The sequence below is a fragment of the Schistocerca piceifrons genome, chromosome 6, assembly GCF_021461385.2.
Source record: "Schistocerca piceifrons isolate TAMUIC-IGC-003096 chromosome 6, iqSchPice1.1, whole genome shotgun sequence".
NCBI lineage: Eukaryota > Metazoa > Arthropoda > Insecta > Orthoptera > Acrididae > Schistocerca > Schistocerca piceifrons.
This window is the reverse complement of record NC_060143.1, coordinates 298006771-298034288: the sequence shown is the minus strand read 5'-3', so window position 1 is coordinate 298034288 and position 27518 is coordinate 298006771. Positions and strand designations below refer to the sequence as shown.

General features: G+C 41.5%; 1 protein-coding gene across 1 annotated transcript in view; it reads right to left on the bottom strand.

Annotated features, from left to right (window-relative positions):
* Nucleotides 1-27239, bottom strand: part of LOC124802903 (beta-galactosidase-1-like protein 2) — a 93441-nt gene extending 66202 nt beyond the window's left edge. Inside the window, exons 1-2 of the mRNA XM_047263967.1 lie at nucleotides 27128-27239; nucleotides 1057-1258 (exon numbers count right to left, since the gene is read on the bottom strand). Of these exons, the coding sequence (XP_047119923.1) occupies nucleotides 1057-1258; nucleotides 27128-27188 (263 nt within the window). The 5' untranslated portion in view covers nucleotides 27189-27239. The remainder of the gene's footprint in view (nucleotides 1-1056; nucleotides 1259-27127) is intronic.
* Between the last annotated feature and the right edge of the window lie 279 nt (nucleotides 27240-27518).

Sequence of the window (27518 nt, the reverse complement as noted above, 5' to 3'; positions counted from 1 at the left end):
AAACACATATAAAGTAATTTAGAAGCAATTGCTGTAATGTGAGTAGATAAGCACTAATTGGTTATTAATATCCTCCACAGAAGTAGTCTGCAAGAACTGCTTGCGTTTATTAATGTATAAATTGACTTAACCACATCACTGAAAAATCTCTTTCAAGATCAACAGAACTCAAAGTATGAATTAATTAATTAATTAATCACTCCATTCTGACTCTAGTTTTACTCCTGTGGTTCAAGCTATTGTAAACACAATCTCAGTGATGCAGAGGCATACCATTAGTGTCACAAAATATTAGTTTCTCAGTTTCGTTTCTATGGCCTACACAATCACAGGTATTCAGAAGGTAGCAAAAAGGAAAGGTGGAGTAGTGGGGGGGAATCAATATTCTACTTGTTCTACTTGTGAGCAACCTGCTGAAAAAAATTTTGAGAAGGGAAATTAGAGATTGTTTGTTTATTGCTGTGCTTGTACACAACTGTCATTACTTTATATTTAAGTTCGTCAAGAAATGTACCTTTAGTGAGTGATGGACTGCAAAAATACCCTGACAGAAATCTTGACAAGCAAGCTCAAAATTTTAATACTTTACGAGAAATATGGACATGGCATGAAGGATTATTGATTTTCAGAGGGTAATCATTTCTGTAATCTCATTATAAATTGGAATTTGGTTGTGATGTCTGATGGTGGCACAGTCATTGTCTAAATCTTACACAGTTGTATTTGATAGTTTGTTTCTGGCCCATATAATTGCTGTCATTATTAAGACTAGACTGCTGAACTAATTAGCCACCAAACTGTAGCTGTCACTATTTATATTACAGTCATTGCATCAAAACTAAACATAATTTGTTGTCATTTTTCTTCTTTAGTATTGATGTACAACAATTTTGCACTAGTTATTCACTTTTTCTTGTACCCAGTGTGCACTCTGTAATGAAACCAGTGCTACAAACACATTCCACAAAAAATTTAAATGTTGAAGCATCATACACAAACTTACATGTTCTCTGAGAGAGACAAGCTAGACACACAGAACATTAAATGTGAACTTACGTCTCAACAGCAACTAGTCCCATAGCACTAATTTTGGCTATGCGATCTTCCCAGTAGGAAGGATGAACTCTGAAATAATGGAGTGCACCACTGAATATAGTGAGACTCTTGTTGTTTAAGTGAAAACCATCAGCATCTGCTACAAGTCCAGATTCTATTGATGAGCCCTGGTAATATGTAAGAACTGGCTGTAGCTCTTCATCTGGAAGCAGCATAAATATTGATGGGTTAGTCCATCCATAAAATGTCAAATATAGGAAACTAATTAATGAAAGCATAAAAACATTATACATCCTAAAATTTGTATAATTAATTTATCCACTGTGTTAGGATTATCTTCAGTTTTCTGGATTGGAAAGTGAATTTTTTTTTGTATCCTTCTCACTATCTGAGTGTTCTACTGGTGCCCACAAAGCCACAGAAGTTTTTGATGAATTACTCTTAAAGAAGTTTGTTCTGAATCTTACATTACTTTACTCAAGTGCCTGGATGGCTGGCTCTTAGCTCCTTCTTACCCACATGAGCTGCTTCCCCCTCTTCAGTCTTTTTAAAATCTGATTCTTTGTTATTGTAGATGATCTTCTTAACATACATTCCAAGTCACATGGTTATGATCATATATTAGTATTTAAAGAGTAACTGCCATTTGTAGGAATGGAAAATTCAATCGAGCTAGTTCCTTCACATTCTCTACTGATAGCAATACCAGTTTCACCTCCTAAAGTATCACCGGTCAGCAGTTCTATCTCAATTTATTAAATGTATTTGAAAGCAATTCCTGACAGCTCTCAAGTGTTACTTTTACTACCAGTTTCAGTTTCACTACCAGTTAGTAACCATTGTTACATTGTTACATTCATATATTGTTTATTTATGATGTCATGTCATATCAATATGGCAGTATTATTAATATACCCACTTCAGAACTTCTGACCATCAAGAGAACAAACAGGTATCTGTACGTGAGGTTGTGTGTTGAGTGTGTGTTTGACATCTGACACATCACTTATTGATACAGATAACTGTTTGTTCTTTTCACATTCAGCAGATTTGAAGCAGGCAAATGTTGGGGAAGTTCCTTTAACATGACCACTGCTCATCAGCTGTTCTGTTCTCTCCTCAATAAACACATCTGCATATTCATAGATCTGTATATATGACTAATAAAAATAGTAATAACTTTGTGTGGCTATATGGCCTGGTGTACATCTTTCAATTGGATGCCACTTTGACAACTTGCATGTCCCTAACCTACCCCAGTTGTCCAAGCAGGTAAAGGGGTCATTCAGTTTATAGTTGATCTGAACAAGCAGGTAAAGGGGTCATTCAGTTTATAGTTGATCTGAACCATGTGTCATTGCTGGTGACTTCACAAGGCCTAACTTATATGACTAATCCCTTCCTTGTATTACGTTCACAAAACATGTATCATTGTAAAATGATGCTTGATATGATAATTTCTAATAATAATACAACAAGTGATTTTTGGCGGCAAGAACCAAATGTTTTTAAAATTGTGAAGAGAAATTTCATGGGCTAAACCACACACAATCTGTGCTACTTGTCAAGTTCCTCCACAAGCTGTTCTGAATGGCAGCATAACCAGAGAAATCTGAGAACAGGCCATGTGTACAGTATGTGTGAACTAGGCAGTTGCCTAGGATGCCAAAATGGGAGGCTGGAGTGGAGGTCCATAAAATTTCCACAAATTTGTTTATGTTTCGTTGTGATGTTGGCAGTTTGACCATATTGCCAGCACAAAATAAAAACATCAAGGCTGCTGCACATGTAATTCCAAGCATGACAGTTATACATGAACCAGTATTTTGTGCAAGAATATTTGAGTGTCCGTGTAGAAACATTGCACATGTTCTTGGACTCTATAAGGCTTGACTGATTTTGAATTAGCTACATACTCTTACACAAGGTTACCAGAACTCCAATATTTGAACATGTACCAACACTACTCAGGCTCGTGCAAGAAAATATCAGTTGTCAAACAACCTTCTTAATATTCATGTCAGATGATCTTAAGCATATCACTCATGAAATCCTGGAGTATTTTACTAATGCTTACAAAAGTCAGTCTTGTCACTGGAGCATCAAAAGGAAAGCCAGTCATGGTAAGGTGAAGAAGGATACTGCATTTGATATCTGACAAAACACAAAACAATTGACCCTGCCAAGAGACAAGTGTAAACACCCTGTAAAGGAACAGTCATAGAGTTCAACAGCATCCACTACAGATAAAATTCACTTAAGTTTAAACACATTTGTTTGTGAGTTGGGGTTGTATTAAGTCTGGTAGCTGGAATGTCAGTCTGCTGTTTATGGCAAGTGTTGTGTTGATGAACTGACTGTCAAAATTAGTAGTTCTGTTGGTTTTCCTTGTTGTGCGTTAAATGGTGCAGGACAGACAGGAACATAATGCTTGATGTTTTCAGGTTTCTGAAATGTGGCCTATAATGGTCTTTATGTTTGACTCCACAGATGCTTCTGATGGAATTGCCCTTTCTCCTCCTTTCTTTCCTCCAGAAGAATTGCCCCATAAAGAAGTCCACATGCAAGTGGTTTCAGAAGAAAAGGCACAGCAGGCTTTGAGCATAACTTGTCACTAACACAGGACCTAAATTTTCTTAATAAATAAGATTATGTAACAAGTGCAAACATTGTACAACGGTATTCAGTATGACTTTTACATGGTAATTTTGCGTCAAGATGAATCCCAAGAAGCACAATCCATGCCATCACATTTAACACATGAACTGAATAGAATATTTACAGTTTTCTCACAATTAAAATGCAACTCATTAATTCCAAACCAGACAGGCCTGCGGCCACTCTGAGATAATCATTACATTGATGCTTTAATGCTGCTAACTTTCTTTCAGCTGTAACAAACATAGTGTTATCTGCTTATAGTCTACACTTACACAATGTAATATTAGATGTATCATTGATGCAAATTATGAATAGTAAAGGCCAAACATAGAACCTTGTGCCACACCCTTTGTTACATCCAGGACATCTCCTATTGCTGACATGTAATATTTGTTTTCTACCAAGTAGGTATGATCTGCTAAGTTCTGAGCAGTCCATAGTTAGAGGTTTTCATTTTTATCAGAATTGTGCTGCTGATAAGAGTCAAATGCCTTGGTGAGATCCACATCCATGGCATTAATGGACAGCCATGATTCAAATGAAGACAGTACAACAGAAACAATATCTTTAACTGTTTGACCAGCAACAAACTGGATCTTAAATCACATTATGAGTCATATAGAATGTTCTTGGTAGATAAATGGTCACAGATTTAGAGTTGCACACAGTACTCTGTAACTTTTGCAAGGATGGGTACAAGAGAGATTGAACAGTCATTATCTGGATGTGACTTCTCACCTTTTTTCATAGAGCTGTAACAACTGTCATTTTTAAGAGTGAAGGGAGAAAACCATTACTAAATATCCAGTTAATCAGTGAACATAGTGGGTGTGCTACCATATCCACATTTTTTTACAACAGATGTTCTTCAAAAATATGAATGAAGGCTTCTTGTCTTGCTCAAGTTTGCCTTTGTTGTATCCATGCTGTTTTTATGTGAAGAACTGTCATTTTGTGTAACTCTGTCTTCATAATTTGTGGAATGAACCAGCCATAAACAACAAAATGCATGATAATACTCTTCAAATTCCATGTATTTCTCATTAGACCACATGACTAAGGTGCTAACTCTTAGGTAAATTTGAATGTGCATGAAAAACTCTGTCAACTTTCAGAAAAACAACAAACAGAGAGAACCATTCCATCTGGATAGATTCCTGTGCATGTGTACAGTGGCCCACATGCAGAAATCAGAGGCATGCACAATTTTGCACCAGTTCATGTTCTCCCTTGCCTCTTCAAGCAATGGTTGTTAACTTTGTAAGGTTCCTCTTGTTTTGGACACTATTTATTTTGCTCTCTTTAACATTGTCATATTTAGTGGAAAAACTACTAACATTTCTGTATTAAATATTAATTGTTAGAATCCAATTTTGACATAATAAACTACTGGGGCAGTCTAAGAGTAATTAAAGCCATTATTGACAAACACCATAAAATAATACACAACCACTCAGTTTGATACAATTAATTTCAAAAATTATGGAAAACTCAGAGCATGGACCCCACAGAGATCAGACATAGTGTACATCCTAGTGCCAGTTAGCTTGGAGAACTACAGGAATCACTAGCAAACTTCATACAACATCGGAAGGATTTGTATCTCATTACAGTCAGTTTAATGCATAATAGAATTGTGGAACTGATAACAAATTGGACTACAAGATCTGCTACCAGGAACTACATCAGCAAGAGATCTTTACAGAACAGGTAGGGGGAAGACATACGCATCAACTCACAAAGGTAATCCAAAAAATGCTTATCTTCAATTCTGCAGCCTCAAGTAAACAGTTTGACCAGTCTTACAGTATATGGCCTATGTCACCTCATACCTATGGACTTGTCACTATACTGAGAAAGGTTTCTGGAGAGCTAGTGCATGAGGGCACAAAAGGATCTTACAACTTCACTAATGTTGTTGTGTGTGCCCTCACAAAGATTACAATCAGCTGATGATTTTGTAAACAAATCTTCATGTCAGAATTGAACAGGAGCTTGCAGACATTTATTAATTTCATTCTTGTTCTGTATCATTCTTCTGCTGCACTTTGGTATAACTGAACCTCACATATTTTCATAGAAACTGTTTAAAGAACATAACATCACAATTTAATTTTTTTTATTTTGAAAGATGGGGCAAGAGTGAGTGACTGACAGTGGTAGTGGGAAGAAGGACAAATATATAACTTGCCTATAGCTATGCCTACATAAATACTTCACAAGCCTCATACAGTGAATGGTGGAAAGTACCTTGCTCCACTATTATATGTTTTCCTTCCTATTGCATACACATATTGAATGAGGGATTAATGACTGTCTTACTGCCATTGTGCATGCCCCAGTGTCTCTTTTTCTCATGATCCCTACACAAGATATAAAATGGTGGCATCATAATGGAAACATTCTTCTTTGAATACAGTTTCTCTAAATTTACTCAACAGGGTTTCATAAGAACTACACTGTCTTTCTTCCACAACTTTTCTATTTAGTTTCCCGAGCATCACTGTTACACTTTCCTACAGTTTATATGAATCAGTTACAATCCTAGTAGCACAATTCTGAATTTGTTCAATGTTTGTTGCCATGTCTGCTACAAGGTTATTATAATTTATTGAAATAATTGCATAAATTCATTGTAGCTACAATATCTGACATATTAACACAAAACTCAAGGCTCATATAGAAAAACTCAAACAGATTTGCAATTTTTGCATTTGCCACAAGAACAGAGCAGTGGGCAGTTAGGTACGGTGGTGACAGGTGCTGAGAAAGCTTATTCCTTGCTTGCAATGGAATCACAGCAGTCTGCTGTAATAGCACAGTGTTACTTCAGGACGAAGTTCAACAGAGATCCACCAAGTTCCAACTCCATTTGGTGATGGTATGCACAGTTTAAAGCTTCATGGTGACTCTGCCTGGGGAAATAAATGGGCCAGTCTGCTGTTACTGAAGAAACAGTTGACCACATGTGGGTGAATTTTGCACACAGACCACAGAAATTGAGAAACAAACAAGAAGAGAGCTGAATGCACCACAATCAACAATTTGGAAGATCTAAGGAAATGACTGAAGTAACAATCTTACCACTTACAATTACAACAAGTCAGACAGTTTGAATTTTCAGCACAGTTACAATAGATAATGAAAGAGGATGGTTTTTGTGAGAACATCATCTTCAATGATGAAGCAACATTTTTGTGAATGGCACAGTGAACAAGCACAGTGGGCAGTTCTGGGGCAAAAAATCCCCACGCTATTTTGAAGCATATTTGAGATTCACCAAGAGTTAATTTGTTTTTGGCAGCCTCATGGTTTAAAGTTTATGATCCCATTTTCCTTCTGCAAAAATACTGTTACAGGACATGTGTATCTGGATATGCTGCAAAACTGGCTCATGCTATAACTGGAGACTGACAGTGTGATTTCATCTACCAACAGAATGGTGCTCAATCCCATATCTGTTGTGATGTTCAAGAATTCTTAAAGAGGAAATTGAGAAACTGATGCATCAGTCATGATGGGGTTGGTGATTAGCAGTTCATGTCATTACCTCCACACTCTCCCGACCAAATCCCATCTAATTTTTTTGTGTGCAGTTCCTCTACCAAAACATATACCAGAACTGTGAGCTAATATCAGCAGTGCTTTTGAACAGATTTATAGGTACATGCTGTGCTGAACATGGAAAGAATTTGATTATTGACTTAATATCTTCAGAATTAGTACAGGCTCACATATCCAGCATGTGAAAAAAAATTTAAAAAAACCTTTTTGAGTTTTTCTATATGTGTGCAAAGCCCTGTGCCAATATGTAGAATAATATAGCTATAGCAAATCTGTGAAGTCACGTCAATCATTTATAATAACCCTTTGACTAAGAGGAACAATATTGTAGAATTCTTTAAAGTCTTCAATTAATTCTGTTTCCCATTTTCTCTCTCTAATACTGATTTTATTTGATCATCCCATTTCATATCGCTTTCTTAATATTACCCTAATATAGGCCCTAATTGATGAGACATGCTCAAGATGTTCACCACTAATCTTGTAAATGAAAACTATCTGGCTTTTTGTCTTTATCAAAGGTATTATCTTACCTTTACCAACATTTAAAGAGAGCTGACATTCATTACACCAAGTGAAAATTTCACACAAGTCTTTCTCCATTCCATTACAATAACCCAACAACAATACTTTCCTGTACACAACAACATCATGATTGAATCATCTTACAGACCTTCTGATCCTATGTGATAAATCTTTGATATAAAAGTGATTATAATTAAAGTTACAGTTTCAAAACACTGTTAAAAAAAGGACCACTGCTAAGAATGATGTCAAATTTGAATGTAATATTATGAAAGAAGGGGGGGAAAAAACAACAATTGAACAAAAATTTTACCACTAGATGGAGATTTAAGCAGTAGAATATGCAAAACAAAAGGATTGGAGTAAGGAGTTGTTCCTCAGTTTGCTTCTGATAAGTTTGGTATGACTTTCTCAAAGCAGGATCACAGGCTGCAGGTAAAGGCCTCTTACAAGAACTCTGACTGTGCAGCAGTAGCACTGCAGAAGTTCTGAACACTCAAGGCTATGAAAAAAGGTGTTGGTCCCACGTCTGTCTAGGGACTGGAGAAAAAGATTATGAAATTTGAAAAGACAAGTTCTTTTGAAGTGCAACGAGGCAGAGGGAGAGAAACAACCAATCTCACATCAGTAGACGATGTTGTCACAACATTGCAGGAGGGTTTACCAATGGTGTGCATATATGCAGTGCTCAGAGAATTTCCTGAACTTTGGACATGCCTGTGAGCATGGTACATGAACTTTTATGAAACATACTGCATTGCTATCAATACAAAATTACCCATGTTCAGGCACTGCCTCATTCTGAACTGCCAGTAAGACAAAAATTTGCTCCAGAATTTCTTTCTCATGATGAAGTGGAGAATGAATGTCCATGGAACATTTTGTGGACAGTCAAAGTACATTTCCATCTCAAAAGACATGCCAGAATAATGGCAATGGAAAACACTCTCGCACATCATCTTGTACCATTTCTTTCTGCAAAGGTAACTGTGTGGTGCAGGTTGATGGAATCGTTTAGCGAAGGGCACTATTTTCTCCAGCAGATGAATCCTGCATGCCCTGTTATCTGTACTATCACTGGTAAATGCAGCAGGAGTCTTTTGCACATCAAAGTTATTCCATCCCTTCAACACCATTGAGGTGGATCAGTTTGTGCAAGTGGTGCTCCTCCGCTAAATGAACACTCAGTGAAGCAGCTGCTGCAAAGGCATGTTGGAAATACTAGAATTATCAGCCCCCATTTCCCTACAGATCAACTGATCTTAATCAGTGTGACTTCTGGTTGAAAGATGCTGTGTTCACTGCTCTGATTACGTAGCTGTACTTAGGACATACACTGTGCAGTGCATCTGGAACATGACCCCTGAGACACTATGATCTGTTGTGGAACATGCTGTTTCTCAATTTCAACTTGCACTGGAAAATGGTAGACAACATACTGAGCAGGTCTTGCACCAGTCTCACTGTTTTTCATGCAGTTTTGTCCTCAGGACAACTAAAACCCAATTAAAAATCGACTTTTTGTGGTTTTATATGATCGGTTTGTTCTCAGCACAATTAAAAACTGATTTCATTGTTTGTTTTTATACAGTTTGTGGCCTCTGATGTATGACCTTGCTGTGGTAGATCGTGGATGGTCTTACCTAACTAACAGCGCCAAAACCGCTGAATGCCAATCTTGTGCAGTCATGCACTGTATGGAGTTTTGAAACTGGAACTTTAATTACAGTCATCTTGTATGTTGAGAATCTCAGAGCTCCTGTGATGCCTCCTTGATGCACACTCATTTCCATAAATTATTGTCCTCCCAGTATAACATACTATTAGTCAAATATTCCTCCAGCCAATCACATATTTGCAAAGACACTCTCCATGATGCTATGATTAACAGTCTATGTTTGGAACAGTGTGGAGCTGCCTGCCTAGGGCATGCTGAGAGCGGTTGCAGTACTGTATGACTCATTCATGCAAACATTGTGTTCCGTAAATCCTATCATCCTTCAGGGATATGGAATGTGGAACAGCATTGTTAGCTGCAACAGGCAGAAGACATGCTTTGTTGGTGTTGCACATTTTAGCAAATTTTCTGTGCGATAAACTGCAGTGTTCTTCTTCGGTAAGCCAGTGTGGAAGTGTGCACAGAATCAGCTAAGTGAAAAATCTGTTTATTTGTATATAAAAGCCGATTTCGAAATTTTCCTTTGCATGACCCAGCACGTACAAGAACTGTGTGCTGATTTAAAGCTCTACATTCACTTATTTTACTGATCACATCATTCTGCATATTCTTTCATTGATTGTATCAATACTTGTTTGTATTATGATATATTGTGAAATTTCGAACATTCTCATGTGTTGCAATAAACTCGTAATGGTATCATCAATTATAGGGTTAAACTTGTATTGTATTGTATTGTATTGTATGTTAACTGGGGACCTATAAATGATGGAGAGGCTCCACCCCCACCACAACCGCAGTGGTCCACAACCCCACGACGGCTGCTGCAGTCCACTTTACCCCTCCGCTGCCGAACACCGAACCCAGTGTTATGGTGCAGTTTGGCCCCCGGTGGACCCCTCCCAGGAAATGTCTCACACCAGAGGAGTGTAACACCTATGTTTGTGTGGTAGAGTAATGGTGTTGTACACATATGTGCAGAACTTGTTTGTGCAGAAATTGCCAACATAGTGTAGCTGAGGCGGAATTAGGGGAACCAGCCCGCATTTGCCTAAAAACCATTCACAGACTGGACAGCTCACCGGACCTCAACACAAGTCCACCAGGCAGATTCGTGTCGGGGACCAGGCCCTCCTTCCCACTCCAGAAAGCCATGTGTTGGACTGCTCGGGTAACTGGGTAGGCTAGGATTAAACTTAATTATGCTCTTTTAAAATTTTTGTGAGCCGTAAGCCTATCCTCGTTCAAAACAATCATTCTCTAATTTAACAGCACAGTTATGTGAGAAACAGGGTGTTTTTGAGGATTTTTGAACACATACCGTACATTTTTGTTAAGTTAGTGGTACAAGTGTTATGGGTATGTAATTTATATCGTAGTAAATCAGCATTTGTGGTTAGCAGTTCTGCCAAGAATACATCACCCGTAAATTTTGTTGTATACATCGCAAATAAACGTGCATTTTTGACAATTTTCAGAACTACCATTGTTCTTTGCATAATCTACGAGCAATTGGCTTTTTTGAAAAAGGAGTAGCCCTATTATATTAACTGCATCCATCGTAAATAACTCTGAATTATTGTTTGCAAACAACTATAATTAACCTCAAAACGTTTTAAGAATACTAATTTTTACCACAGGCTTTTCTGTTGCCTTAATAGAAACCTCATTTAGTGTATTTGCTTCAATTCTTATTGGGATCAGCAACTTCGCACCTCAACAAATTAAAAGATAATCAGCGAGCTTAATTAAAAATTTTTTTTCACTGCCTTATAATACATTGCACCAGCCAGAAAGGAGCCCCACTGTGAAAGCTGTTCTCGAACACTGTATGAATTGGTTAACATTTGTAAGCAGCTGAAATTGGCCATGACTACTGCCAAATGATTGGCAGCCACTGTGAATCGATGTGTTGGAAGGGCTCCTGAGAGTCATGTACCTATAACACCAGTACCAGAGGTACCTCAAATACTATCCTCTCCTGTGAATCCTACCTCCTCTGCAGAAAGTACAGGATCTGTCATTACTCATCCTCTTCACTGTGAGTGGCATGTCAATGGTTGATCTAGGCATCCTACATGGGGCAGATGAGGACCAGGGAGGACTCTGTGTTTTGTACTGATCCCTGTAACCAAAGTTTGAGATGCTATGTCTCACTGAAATTGAAACATAGCCAGTGGGAACAAGAGGAGGCAAATGCAAAAGAGTAGGGTCCTATTAATTGTAGGCAGGTCAAATGTATGGCGAATGATGGTACCCCTTAGGGAAATGGCAGCAGGGGACAGGAAAGGACACCAGGTGCACTCAGGGGGCTCATTCAACATATCGAAGACTTTATTCCAGCAGCCATTGAAGGAACAGGATGCAACCAACTACAGATTGTGGCATGCATTGCAACAAGTGATGCCTGTCAACTGAGATCTGAGATCATACTTGAGTCATTCCAGCAATTGGCAGTGAAGACTGACAAAAACCAGCCATGGTTAGGGAGTTTCAATGAAGCTCATAATTTTAGCATTGTCCCCAGAACTGATTGTGGCCCTTTGGTTCTGATTTGAGTGGAAGGACTGAACTAGAGACTTCAAAGGTTCTGTGACAAGCTAGGCTCTGACTTCCTGGACTTGAGCCATAAGGTTGAGGACTGTAGGGTCCCCCTAAACGGGTCAGGTGTGCTCAGCACATAAGAGGCTGCTATTCAGGCAGCTGACTGTGTGTAGGGTGCACACAAGGATTTTTTTAGATAAGGCATCTCTCCATCCAATTCCAATAATAATTGTTGTAGCAAACCCAGAAGTATCAGTGTAAGATCAAAAGAAATGCCTCCCACAGATGAGAGCATTAAAAGAGTAGTGGTAAAGTGCCGAAGCACTCGCAAAGTGCCAGAGTTTGAAGTGCTCATGAAAAGCAGTGAAGTTCACATAATACTAGGTATTGAAAGCTGATTGAAACTTGAAATTGATAGCAATGAGATTCTGGAGGAAAGTTTAAGTGTATATCTGAAGGACAGGCAAGTGGGAACTGGAAGTGGTATATTTGTCACAGTAGACAAGAAACTCAGATCCACTGAGATAGAAACTGAAGCTGCATGTCACACTGTTTGGGCAAGACTCAGTATCAAGGGCAGGCATAAAATGATAATTGGATCCTCCTCTCACCTGTCACACTTGTCTCCTGAGTAACCGAAAAATTTAAAGAAAACCTCAGTTCACTTGTATATAAGTTCCCCAATCATACTGTAGTCATTGGTGGAGGCTTTAGTCATCCAATAATTACTTGGGAAAATTACAGTTTTGTTAGTGGTGGGCGTGATGAGAAATCCTGTGGAACAGTACTAAATCCCTTCTCTGAAAACCACCTTGACATGGTAATTGGATGTCTCTATACGCCCCCTGGCTCAGCAGCTGTTGTGGCTGAGCACCTAAAGGATGATTTGGAAAATATTTCGATTAGATTTCCCCACCATATTATAGTTCTGGGTGGAGATTTTAATTTGCCGGATATAGACTGGGAGACTCAAACGTTCATAACGGGTGGCAGGGACAAAGAATCCAGTGAAATTTTTTTAAGTGCTGTGTCTGAAAACTACCTTTTGCAGTTAAACAGAGAACCGACTCGTGGTGATAACATATTAGACCTTCTGGTGACAAACAGAGCCAAACTATTTGAAACAGTTAACGCAGAACAGGGAATCAGAGATCATAAAGCGGTTACTGCATCGATGATTTCAGCCTTAAATAGAAGTATTAAAAAAGGTAGGAAGATTTTTCTGTTTAGCAAAAGTGACAAAAAGCAGATTTCGGTGTACCTGATGGCTCAACACAAAAGTTTTGTCTCAAGTACAGATAGTGTTGAGGATCAGTGGACAAAGTTCAAAACCATCATACAATATGTGTTAGATGAGTATGTGCCAAGCAAGATTGTAAGAGATGGAAAAGAGCCACTGTTGTACAACAACCGAGTTAGAAAACTGCTGTGGAAGCAAAGGGAACTTCACAGCAAACGTAAACATAGCCAAACCTTGCAGACAAACAAAAATTACGTGGAGCGAAATGTTGTGTGAGGAGGGCTATGCGACAGGTGTTCAATGAATTCGAAAGTAAAGTTCTATGTACTGACTTGGCAGAAAATCCTAAGAAATTTTGGTCTTATGTCAAAGTGGTAGGTGGATAAAAACAAAATGTTCAGACACTGTGTGACCAAAATGGTACTGAAACAGAGGATGACAGACTGAAGGCCGAAATACTAAATGTCTTTTTCCAAAGCTGTTTCACAGAGGAAGACTGCACTGTAGTTCCTTCTCTAGATTGTCGCACAGATGACAAAATGGTAGATATCGAAATAGACGACAGAGGGATAGAGAAAGAATTAAAATTGCTCAAAAGAGGAAAGGCCGCTGGACCTGATGGGATACCAGTTCGATTTTACACAGAGTACGCGAAGGAACTTCCCCCCTTCTTGCAGCGGTGAACCATAGGTCTCTACAAGAGTGTAGCGTTCCAAAGGATTGGAAAAGGGCACAGGTCAGCCCCGTTTTCAAGAAGGGATGTCGAAAAGATGTGCAGAACTATAGACCTATATCTCTAACATCTATTAGTTGTAGAATTTTGGAACACATATTATGTTCAAATATAATGACTTTTCTGGAGACTAGAAATCTACTCTGTAGGAATCAGCATGGGTTTCGAAAAAGACAATCGTGTGAAACCCAGCTCGCGCTATTCGTCCATGAGACTCAGAGGGCCATAGACACGGGTTCCCAGGTAGATGCCGTGTTTCTCGACTTCCGCAAGGCGTTCGATACAGTTCCCCACAGTCATTTAATGAACAAAGTAGGAGCATATGGACTATCAGACCAATTGTGTGATTGGATTGAAGAGTTCCTAGATAACAGAACTCAGCATGTGATTCTCAAAGGAGAGAAGTCTTCCCAAGTAAGAGTGATTTCAGGTGTGCCGCAGGGGGGTGTCGTAGGACTGTTGCTATTCACATTATACGTAAATGACTTTGTGGATGACATCAGAAGTTCACTGAGGCCATTTGCGGATGATGTTGTGGTATATCGAGAGGTTGTAACAATGGAAAATTGTACTGAAATGCAGGAAGATCTGCAGCGAATTGACGCATGGTGCAGGGAATGGCAATTGAATCTCAATGTTGACAAGTGTGATGTGCTGCAAATACATAGAAAGAAAGATCCCTTGTAATTTAGCTACAATATAGCAGGTCAGCAACTGGAAGCAGTTAATTCCATAAATTATCTGGGAGTACGCATTAGGAATGATTTAAAATGGAATGATCATATAAAGTTGATCGTCGGTAAAGCAGATGCCAGACTGAGATTCATTGGAAGAATCCTAAGGAAATGCAATCCAAAAATAAAGGAAGTAGGTTACAGTACGCTTGTTCACCCACTGCTTGAATACTGCTCAGCAGTGTGGGATCCATACCAGATAGGGTTGATAGAAGAGATAGAGAAGATCCAATGGAGAGCAGCGCGCTTCGTTACAGGATCATTTAGTAATCGCGAAAGCGTTATGGAGATGATAGATAAACTCCAGTGGAAGACTCTGCAGGAGAGATGCTCAGTAGCTTGGTACGGGCTTTTGTTGAAGTTTCGAGAACATACCTTCACCGAAGAGTCAAGCAGTATATTGCTCCCTCCTACATATATCTCGCGAAGAGACCATGAGGATAAAATCAGAGAGATTAGAGCCCACACAGAGGCATACCAACAATCCTTCTTTCCACGAACAATACGAGACTGGAATAGAAGGGAGAACCGATAAAGGTACTCAAGGTACCTGCCACACACCGTCAGGTGGCTTGCGGAGTATGGATGTAGATGTAGATGTAGAACAAGTGGTTAGGAACCCCACTCATGATGGAAATATATTGGATCTAATAGCAACACATAGATCTGACTCTTTGAGGATGTCCACATCGAAACTGGTATCAGTGACCACGACACAGTTGTGGTGACAATGATACCGAGGTACAAAGGACAACTGAAACAAGCAGAGATATATATATGTTCACTAAAGTAGATAAAAGTCAGTAGTGTCATATCTTAAAGAGGAACTTGAAACTTTCAACACAGGACAGGAGCATGTGGAGAAACTATGGTTCAAGTTTAAAAGAATAGTTGACCATGCACTGGTTAGATATATACGCAGCAGAACAGTCCACAACAGGAAGGAATCTCTATGGTATTCAGGCACTTTAAAGAAACGTCTAAAGAAATAGAGATTACTGCATAATAGGTGTAAATGAAGCGTCGGGCTATAGATAGAGAGATGTTGAATGAAACGCATTTGGCTGTCAAGGGGGCAATATGTGATGCCTTCAATGACTACTGTTGCACAATATTGTCAAATTACCATCAGATCACCCAAAGAAACTCTGGTCATATGTAAAGGCTGGTAGTGGCAACAACATTAGTGTCCAGTCCCTAGTAATGAGACAGAAACTGAAACTGAGGGTAGCAGAGCAAAAGCTGAAATTCTTAACTCTATTTTCAAATGTTCCTTCGGAAAGAAAAACCCAAAAGAACTGTGTAGCACCCATACCATATAGGACAAACCGAGGATATTGAACGCGTACAGAGAGGAGCAGTATGAATGGTCACACGTTTGTTTAATCTGGGGAATAGTGTCACAAAGACACTGAAGAAACTGAACTGAAAGACTATTGAAGACAGACGTAAACAATCCCGGGAAAGCCTGCTAACAAAGTTTCAAGAACCAACTTTAGATGGTGATGCAAGGAATATACTACAATCCCCTGCATATCACTCACATAGGTATTGTGAGATTAAGATTAGAATAATTACGGCACGGACAGAGGCATTCAAACCTTCTTCCCGTGCTTCGTATGTGAATGGAGGAGGAAGAAACCCTAATAACTGGTACAATGGGATGTACCCTCTGACGTGCACCTCTCGTGGTTTACAGAGCATGGATGTAGATGTAGAATGAGTAGACTTATATGTTGATTAGCAGAAGCAGCCATTAACTTTGCACTGACAACAGCCTTCAAAACTGAGTGTTCAGAAAGCAATTGAACAGTACTCGATTGTTTGAAAGGGTATCTTAAGGAGAATGAGCCTACATGACCTCAACTTCCTACAATTATGCTTTTCAGGGGCGTCCGTAGAAATTTTCCAAAAGGAGCAAGTTTCAAAACTTGCCAGTTTGTGTATAATTGATTCCGTGTGTTGGAAAACGTGACATTTGATGAGAAATACATAAACCTGTCGAACCATATGTCACTAGAGTGACAGTTATCTAATTCATTTTTTTGAAGGTATATTACTTTGGTACCTAAACAATATGCACTTTTCAATATCATACGCAAAGGACTTCCTTTTTATGTTATTAATATGCATGACAACTTTTCATTCAACGATCTGAAATTACGTCCTCATATGTTTAAATGCACGGTATCTAACGAGTTATGATATAAGGATAGAAAATATCCACAAAAATAATACACTCATATTTCCATAATTTTAAGTCAAATCTGAAAATTAAAAATCTGAAATAGAAATAAAGTCAGAATGACTGAGAAAATCTTGCAATATCAGCGAAAAGCCACATTAATACCCACTGAAGAGAGGAAACAGAGTGAAACTTTTAAACAATCTGATTCTACTTTGATACCATCCATAACACTTGGATTGCTCATAAAACGTCATATACGTGGCTTTATTGCAATGCCTCCGTGATTTCTGTTTTTAGTGTCGTCTGGTATAGCTGAAGTTGAGCAAAATGTGTTTCGAAAGCTACATTCATTTTGGCTGGTTATGTAAAATACAGCTCAGGGCCAGTATATGACGAGATGAATGTGGGAAACCTCTTAAAACCAACCTCATGTTCGTCTGTAGAATCAACTGTCAACAGCCTGGGACCTCACCAAGGCAACCCTTGCCTATTTTGAAAAGTTCCCAATACTGGAAATCATATTTTTGTATTTTCACAAGTTTTCCTTCCTCTTCTAGCACAGAAAAAGGTATTTTCTTCTTTGACTAATGTGTTGTGGGGTTAAATATAGATATATACACCTACAAGGTCCAGTCACGTTAATGTGACCACTGCCTGTGTTCGACGTCACAGGCGGCAGATGACAGCACTAGCAGAGGAGGGTATATAAAGCGACTCGGTGGAGGAGGGATGGTGGGCGAGGGGCCTGGAAAACAGTGCAGACACTGTCGTAATGTCGAAATGGAACCATTTATCTGATGTCCAAAAGGCCGTGATAATTAGCTTTCGGGCCAAAGGTGGTATCATTCCCGAAACAGCAAAGTGTGTAAACTGTTCGTGTGCTACTGTAGTTGAAGTACACTGTACATGGCAAAATTGTGGTATCCAAAACTGGTGCTGAGGCATCTGTGGTGCATCATAGACCATAGATGAGAGGGAAGAACAACACTGTAGTGATGGCGTGGATGAATAGATGTGCAACTTTTGAGCAACTGACTACCTAGATGAACCAAGGGGCTAACGACAATGTCTCCTCAACGAGCATTCAGCGAATGTTACTGCGTTTGGGCTCCACAGCAGGCGCCTGGTTCATGCACCCACACAACCCATCAGCGACGTAAGCTGGAGTTTGCACGCCAGTACCGCAACTGGACGTTCGCCAAGTGTTAACTGGTGAACTTTTCTGATGAATCACATTTTGTGCTCCATCAGATAGATGGCTGTTGGAGTGTACGGTTGAAACGTCTGAAAACAAACACCCTACTACAATCACCAAAAGGATCCAGGTCAGAGGAGGGGCATTATGGTCTGGGGAATGTTTTTGTGGAATTCCCTGATCTCATACTTCTGGAAGACACAATGAATCAATACAAGTATGTGTCTATCAGTAAGGAATCACGTCCATCACCACATGCAGTCTGTTTTTCCTCAGCTTGATGGCATTTACCATCAGGACAATGCAACATGTCACACAGCTCGCAATGTATGAGCATAGATCGAAGAACACCAAGATGAGAATATCGTAACCCCCTTGCCCCTAAATTCCCCGGATTCAAACGCAGTCAAGAATATGTGGGTCCACCTCAGTCGTACTGTATGCACCATGGACTGTCAACTGAGAAATCTAGAGCATCTGAGCACGGCATCTGAGTCAGTGTGGAGCCGCATCCCTGTCAGTACCTTCTATAACCTAACTGACTCTCTTCCTGCACATGTCACGGTGGTCCACACTGCAAAAACTGATTGTTCAAGCTTTTGACATATGGTAGTATTAATGTGACTGGACATTGTGCAATAGAGCATGACTGCGTTCTTCTGACTCTGCCGTGTAAAACTGAATGCAGAATCAGCAAGCTTTCATGGGTTTTCTTTTTCCCTAAACAAATGGTAGACTACTGTTGTGATACCATTGTGTATCAAGTAGGAGGGAACGTCCTTATGATAACTGGGGACAGGTGACTGGTGCATATACTGCTGCCATGCTAATGTGTTGGAGTGTCTGTAATGCGCTATGGTGTTAGACCACCACCTTTCTGCTTGGAAAGTTTTTAACAAAAAAACAATGAAGCAAAGATTGCCAGCATCGTTTCGGCATGGTTCTGAGAAGATTCATATCCATATTGACTGCTGATCAGCACCGAATCTGAAGCCACACCAAGGAATCTGTATCATTCCCTGTGAACAGAGTAACATTTAAGGAAACCAAAGATACGCTGATGGAAAAAATCCTAAAAGCAAGAAGGAGTTCTATGACATAAATGAAAGTTGGTAAACGTGTTTCTATACCTGAAAGATGGTGTCTGTTTAAATTTCGCACCAACCGCATAAGAGAGGTGCTAGTAGCACCACTATGAGGATGCAAATCAGATTTGTTGTAAATACTGGTTTTCAAGGTCGTGAGCGTTAGTTACCTATGAGACTGGATTGAGTGAGTTGATGTCAGTGAATAATGCCTTTAAGACAATGAAGGCGCCATTACCAACACCTCACCAAGTTCGAACGAGGTCGCGTAATAGGGCTATGAGAAGCTGGACATTCCTTCTGCGATATTGCAGAAAGACTTGACAGGAATGTAGGCACTGTACGTGATTGCTGGCTGCATTGGTCACAGCAAGATATGGTCACAAGAAGATCAGGCTCCAGACAGCCATGTGGCACTACCGAGAGGGAAGACCGTCATATCTCAGAGAGGAACTTGAAACATTTAGTAACGGACTTGAGAATGTTGAAGGACTGTGGCTGAAGTTAAAAAAAAAAAAAAATTGTTGATCATGCACTGGATAGATATATGTCGAGTGAAACAGTTCATGATGAGGTGTACCTTCCATGGTATACAGTCACTGTAAAGACTAAATGAAAAGTGTATGACTGTGAAGAGGACAATACACGAAACCTTGAAGAGCCACAGTAGCAGAATGTTGTCGAAAGATCTCTCATATAATCCAAAGAAATTTTGGTCATACGTGGGACTGTTAGTGGCAACGAAGTTCGTGTCTAGCCTCTGCTGGATAGCACAGGACCTGAAATTGAGGGTAGCGAAACAATAGCAGAAATGCTGATCTCCGTTATCAAATGTTCCTTTACAAAGGAAAATCCCAGAGTATTGGCCCAGTTTAATTTTAACACCATTGCAAAGGTAAGTTAAATACGTTCCCAGAAAAAAATTAGTACACCTGGAAAAACGACGACGATTTTGATCCGATGACGGCATATGCCATTTGGGGATAGTAGATGTACTGAAAATGGCTTTAACGTCGTTCGCCAACACACAGTGTAGTGGCTTAGCTATCAGAGCGCCATATTTGTCTACCCTTTGGTAAGGAATGTTCACACCAAGAAGGTTCAGTGTGGTACAAAGATGTGAAGCAAGCAGGCGACCATGCCGTGGAGACGCATTTCTGCATCCAACAGCCAACTGATCATGTTAGAAAGGGTTCAAATTGTGGCCTCCCGAGTGGCGGGATGGTCCTTTCATAGAATTGCCTCACACGGCAAACGTGTTACGTCAGTTGTGCAACGCTGCTGGCATCAGGGATCCTGTAAACACGCTCACACCCGTAGACGAGATTCTGGACGTTCACACCACATGGGTGCCCGCGAGGATCGTTTACTATAACGGCAGCAATGGCAGATCGTACAGCTACCACAGTATAGATAAGAGGGCTTTTGAGCCCATAAGTATCAACATGAACTAACGTGGACCAATTTTGGCAGTGGGACCACGGGCATGCAGATCTCTAGTCCGTTCTCTAGTCACGCCACAGCATTGACTGCACGGATCGACCGTTGCCGTCACCGGATCACTTGGAAGATGGAATGGCGCGCTGTGGCCTTCAGCGATGAAAGCAGATTCTGCCTGTATGGAAGTGATGGTCGTTTACACTTATGACATAGACTTAGTGAGCGCTGTCTTGTAGATTGAATTCGCCTGAGACACACTGGCCCCTCCTCAGGCCTTATGGTCTAGGGTGAGATAAGCTACTGCTCTCGTTCACCTTCGGTGTTCCGACAGGGACGCTAACGAGCCCTTGGTACATGCACAATGTTGTTAGAGCCGTTCTTTTGGCGTTCTTGCAGCAGAAAGGTGATGTTTTGTTTCAAGAGGATAACGCTCGCCTACACACTGTCCCGGAAACTCAACGTGCTCTGCAAGACGTGCTGTAAGTTCCCCGGCCAGCACGATTTTCCAATATTTTTTTTTTCCAGTAGAGCACCTGTGGGCTACGATGGTGGAGTTAGGTAGCCAGAGGAGTATGGTAAACTCATCTTAGTGCTCTTCTAACTACGCAAGTGCACTGCGAGCTGTGTGACATATTGCAATGTCCAGCTGGTAGATGCCATCATGCTGAGTAGAGACAAAGTGCATGTAATGGTGAACGTGATCCCCATGGATAAATACTTACTTGTCATGAAGCATGGTGCCTTCCATAATGACGAAACCATCCCGCAGACCATAACTCTCTCTCCATTGGCCTAGATACTTCTGACGATTACTGAATCGTGTGTAGCCGGCCGTTGTGGCCGAGCGGTTCTAGGCGCTACAGTCTGGAACCGCGCGACCGCTACGGTCGCAGGTTCGAATCCTGCCTCGAGCATTGATGTGTGTGATGTCCTTAGGTTAGTTAGGTTTAAGTAGTTCTAAGTTCTAGGGGACTGATGACCTCAGAAGTTAAGTCGCATAGTGCTCAGAGCCATTTGAACCATTTTTTTGAATAGTGTGTACTTTCAGACATTTGACGAAGTACATACCAATGGCCATTTGTCTGATGGAGCATAAAAAGTGTTTCATTTGTAAAGGACGTCTGTCGCTAAACAGTGTTGGTCCAGTTACAGTTCTGACGTGCAAATCCCAGCCATTTTCGCTGATGCCAGCATGGGTGTATGAACCAAGCACCTGCTGCGGTGGCCCACACGCAGCAGTGTTCACTGAACGGTAGTCAAGCAGACACTGTTCGTATCCCCTTAGTTCATCTGAGTGGTCGGCTGCTCAACAATTGCACGTCTATTCCCCTGTATACACCTCCACAGCCTCCTTTCACCCCTGTCATGTATGGCCCATAGTGTAGATCAGTTGCCTCAGCGCCGGATTTGGATAGCGCCATTTTTCCGTGCACGCAACATTTTAATCACGGCGGTATGGGAGCAGTTTACAAACTTTGCCGTTTCAGAAATGCTCATTTCAGGAATGCTCCCACGCTTGGCCTGAAAGCTTGTCGTCACTCCCCTCTTGACGTCAGATAAATCGCTCCGTTTCCGCATTACAACCTCGACTGCACTGTTGTTCACGTCCCACCGATATGCTTCACATACAATCCAATGCTAGTGGTGCCACTGACCGTCGGAGAGTGGTTATTGCACGTTGATGTCGGACATACCGTGTGATGACATTAATGTGTCTGGTGCATGTAGCGGGAGAACATGGACTGGGGGAAAAGGAATGAAGGCAAAGCTACTTCTTTCGCAGAGCGTAATTTAATCATGGCTAAGATTTGGTTTAAGAATAATAGAAACCCGTTATATACATGGAAGACACCTCGTTATACCAGAAAGTTTCGGATAGATTATGTGATGGCAAGATTTTAAACTGAAAGGTATATCCAGGGGTAGATTCTTACTCTGGCCATAATTTACACTCCTGGAAATTGAAATAAGAACACCGTGAATTCATTGTCCCAGGAAGGGGAAACTTTATTGACACATTCCTGGGGTCAGATACATCACATGATCACACTGACAGAACCACAGGCACATAGACACAGGCAACAGAGCATGCACAATGTCGGCACTAGTACAGTGTATATCCACCTTTCGCAGCAATGCAGGCTGCTATTCTCCCATGGAGACGATCGTAGAGATGCTGGATGTAGTCCTGTGGAACGGCTTGCCATGCCATTTCCACCTGGCGCCTCAGTTGGACCAGCGTTCGTGCTGGACGTGCAGACCGCGTGAGACGACGCTTCATCCAGTCCCAAACATGCTCAATGGGGGACAGATCCGGAGATCTTGCTGGCCAGGGTAGTTGACTTACACCTTCTAGAGCACGTTGGGTGGCACGGGATACATGCGGACGTGCATTGTCCTGTTGGAACAGCAAGTTCCTTTGCCGGTCTAGGAATGGTAGAACGATGGGTTCGATGACGGTTTGGATGTACCGTGCACTATTCAGTGTCCCCTCGACGATCACCAGTGGTGTACGGCCAGTGTAGGACATCGCTCCCCACACCATGATGCCGGGTGTTGGCCCTGTGTGCCTCGGTCGTATGCAGTCCTGATTGTGGCGCTCACCTGCACGGCGCCAAACACGCATACGACCATCATTGGCACCAAGGCAGAAGCGACTCTCATCGCTGAAGACGACACGTCTCCATTCGTCCCTCCATTCACGCCTGTCGCAACACCACTGGAGGCGGGCTGCACGATGTTGGGGCGTGAGCGGAAGACGGCCTAACGGTGTGCGGGACCGTAGCCCAGCTTCATGGAGACGGTTGCGAATGGTCCTCGCCGATACCCCAGGAGCAACAGTGTCCCTAATTTGCTGGGAAGTGGCGGTGCGGTCCCCTACGGCACTGCGTAGGATCCTACGGTCTTGGCGTGCATCCGTGCGTCGCTGCGGTCCAGTCCCAGGTCGACGGGCACGTGCACCTTCCGCCGACCACTGGCGACAACATCGATGTACTGTGGAGACCTCACGCCCCACGTGTTGAGCAATTCGGCGGTACGTCCACCCGGCCTATCGCATGCCCACTATACGCCATCGCGCGAAGTCCGTCAACTGCACATACGGTTCACGTCCACGCTGTCGCGGCATGCTACCAGTGTTAAAGACTGCGATGGAGCTCCGTATGCCACGGCAAACTGGCTGACACTGACGGCGGCGGTGCACAAATTCTGCGCAGCTAGCGCCATTCGACGGCCAACACCGCAGTTCCTGGTGTGTCCGCTGTGCCGTGCGTGTGATCATTGCTTGTACAGCCCTCTCGCAGTGTCCGGAGCAAGTATGGTGGGTCTGACACACCGGTGTCAATGTGTTCTTTTATCCATTTCCAGGAGTGTATTTTTTATGAACTGCAGATCAAAACTAATGAAACTGGAAAAGTAGGGAAGTAAGGAGACACTACCTGGATAAATTGAAATAATCAGTAACTGAGTTTCAAAGAGCATTAAGGCATCTGTTGACTGGAACAAGGGAAAGGCATACAACAGAAGACTAACGGGTAGCAGTGAAAGATTAAATAGTGAAGGCAGCAAAGGGCCAATTGAATTAAGTTGACGAAAGGGAATATAGACCTATAAAAATAAGATTCACAGAAAGTACAAAATGTCTAAGCAGGAATGGGTACAGAACAAGTACAAGCTGTAGAAGAGTGCATGCCTACGTGGAAGACAGATGTCACCTACAGAAAAAGTCCTTTGGGGAAAGGAAAAGCAGAGATATTCATATCAAGAGCTCAGATGGCAAGCCAGCACTAACGAACATGGGGAAGAAAGGTCTCTCTGTCCGAACACGCCTTGGAAGGCCCAACGGGACCGACCGGCCGCCGAGTCATCCTCAGCCCATAGGCGTCACTGGATGCGGATATGGAGGGGCATGTGGCCAGCACACCGCTCTCACGGCCGTACGTCAGTTTCCGAGACCGGAGCCACTACTTTTCAATCAAGTCGCTTCTGTTTGCCTCACAAGGTGTGAGTGCAGCCCACCTGCAACAGCGCTCGACAGACCGGATGATCACCCATCCGAGAAGTAGCCCAGCCCAACAGCGCTTAACTTTGGTGACCTGACGGGAACCGGTGTTAGCACTGCGGCAAGGCCGTTGGAAACAATGGGAAGGTAGAAGGAATATGTAGAAAGGCTCAACAGGGAAAATTATATTCAAGGCAACATTACAGAAAAGGAAAAGGATGTAGATGAAGACAAAAAGCTAGATGTGATGATACGAGAGCAATTTATCAGCGCACTGAAAGATCTACATCGCACGAAGTTCTTCGGAGTAGGTGACATTCCTTCAGAATTATGGAGATCCTTGGCAGAGCCAGCCGTGACAAAACTGTTCCACCTCGTGTTCATGGTACATGAGACTATCGAATACCTTCAGACATAAAGAAAAATACAATAATTCCAGTTCCAGAGAAAGAAGGTGCTGAAGATCTATTATGTGTCATGGATGCACAATACTGACGCGAATTATTTACAGAAGAATGGAAAAACTGGTACAAGCCGACCTACGGTAAGATAAGTTTGGGTAACAGAGAAATGTAGGAAGAAACTAAACAATTCTGGCTCTATGGTTTCTTTAAAAAGATAGTTTGAAGATAGACAAACCTACGATATACTGGGTTGATGCATAAATTCGTATGGTTTTTCTATAAGTTTAATAAGCACAACAGATACAAATAACAAAGACTTTATTCATCAATAATATATTCTTCTTCACTATTTCCAACAATCTGCCGACGCTGTGGTAACTTCTCGATTCCACGATAGTAGAAATCATATCCTTTTGAGGCGAAGAACTCGTCCAGCCATGGTTAGAGCGTTGCGGAATGACTTCCCAACCCAGCTCCTGTATGCTACTTTTTGCCAGTCTAGCAATATGCAGGCGGCTGTTAACGTGGAGTGGCATAACTACATGCAGTCTTCCTTTTGTTGCTCTTGGAACGTGTCTGCAAAGCGTCTCAGTTGTTGACAATGAATGTCAGCAGTGATGATTACGCTTGGGGTAAGCAATTCGTAGTACACAATAGTATCGCTGTTCCATCAGATGGATAACGTTACCTTTTGTGGATACTTTGTCTGGGCTCAACCATTCCTATCTTTTCCTTGAGGTAACATAAGGACACCATTTCTCGTCACCAGTAACGACACAAGATAAAAATGGTAGGCGTTGTTCACGAGATGACCATATGGGCACCCGGTGATTTTTGTGATTTTGGCTTAGAGCGTGCGGTATACATACAGCGCATTTTTGAACCTTCCCCATTGCATGCAAATGCCGCACGATAGTGGATCATCGCATTCGCCATTCTGCGGGTTCGCTGGCTTAGATTAATGCGTTTAAACGATCATCATCAAACCCCGAAAGTTTTGCTGAACGGGGAGTGTCATTAATGGCAAACCAGTCCTCCTCAAAACCATTTTATTGCCATGCTCTGTGGAATGATATTATCCCCAGACATGGTGCAAAAATTGCCGGCTGCCTCCGCTGCTGTCACCCTCTATTGAACTCAAACAAAAGGGTACGTTGGAAATGTTCCGATTTCTTCACTTGGCACTCCATTTTCTAACATCCACAGCTCCACTCACTATCTCCACATGACAAAAGGGCTATATTAATCTCAAACAACAATAGTGAACTACAAATAAGAAAATAAAATTCGATAAATATACCCATAGCAACTGGAATAACAACATGCAACAAAAAAACGCTACGAACTTATGAACCAACGTAATAGCACTTGTAGATTTTGAGAAATCTTTTGACAATGCTGACGGGAATACACTCTTTGAAATTCTGATGGTAGCAGTGATACAATACAGGAAGCAAAAGTTTAAAAATTATTTACAACTCATAGAGAAACCGCAGTGCAGTTCTAAGTATCTAAGGTCGTGAAAAGGATACAGTGATTGAGAAGGGTATGAGACAGGGTTGTAGCCAATCTCCAGTGTTATTCGACCTGTACTTTGAGGAACTGAATAACACACGATATTTTCCCGTTGGCATACTTTTATGTACCGGTATTCACTTTTATCTTGTCTACTTTGTTTCGACGGCGCTATCGAAACAAGTAAAGTACACAAGGTGAACGCAGATATATAAAAACAGGCAAACGAGAAAAAATTGTGTGTCAATGCGGTGTGTTACATACCGAGCGCCCGTGTACAGAAGAACGCAATGAAATAATATAGGAGCCAAATAAATAACCATTGTAGATCCTTTACATAAAGCGAAATGCGTTTGGTCCAAATAAGACATTATAAAGTCTTAAAAGATGGAATAGCTCCCATATTAAATGTGACCTGCGGCTGTGGAAGATAGGCCTCAGAAACAAGAATACATGTGAACTATAGTAGCTCCGTAGCGGAGGTCGCTACGCGCTAGTGGTACTTTGACATGAAGCAAGAGGTGAAAGTGGCCTTACGAACGCTTGCAAGTAAGCAATGCCTTACCTTGGCAGTGAACACTTCCTGTGGCCAGAAGGCCGAATATGCACGCTAGTAACCACAACATGTTGGCCCTGAACTGCACGTTTCTGTCTCGGAATCGCTTATATACCGATCGCTGCGCACCGACCTTAACAGATTAACGAATGTTACCTCACCTGCTATGTTATCGGCGCGTGCTGACTGTGGCAGACTAACACGGCGCCGAAGTTACCGTGACATAACCAGGAGCTCTCTGTTAGTGACATCCGAAACAAGTTCGGACGGGTAAGTCATTTGTCGGATGACCTGTCATTTACGATAACACATTTTTACTGGCCATAAAAATACTAAACAAAGAAACACCGATCTAAACATAAAACAGTTCAGATATATTTTGTATCACATGCCTTACAAA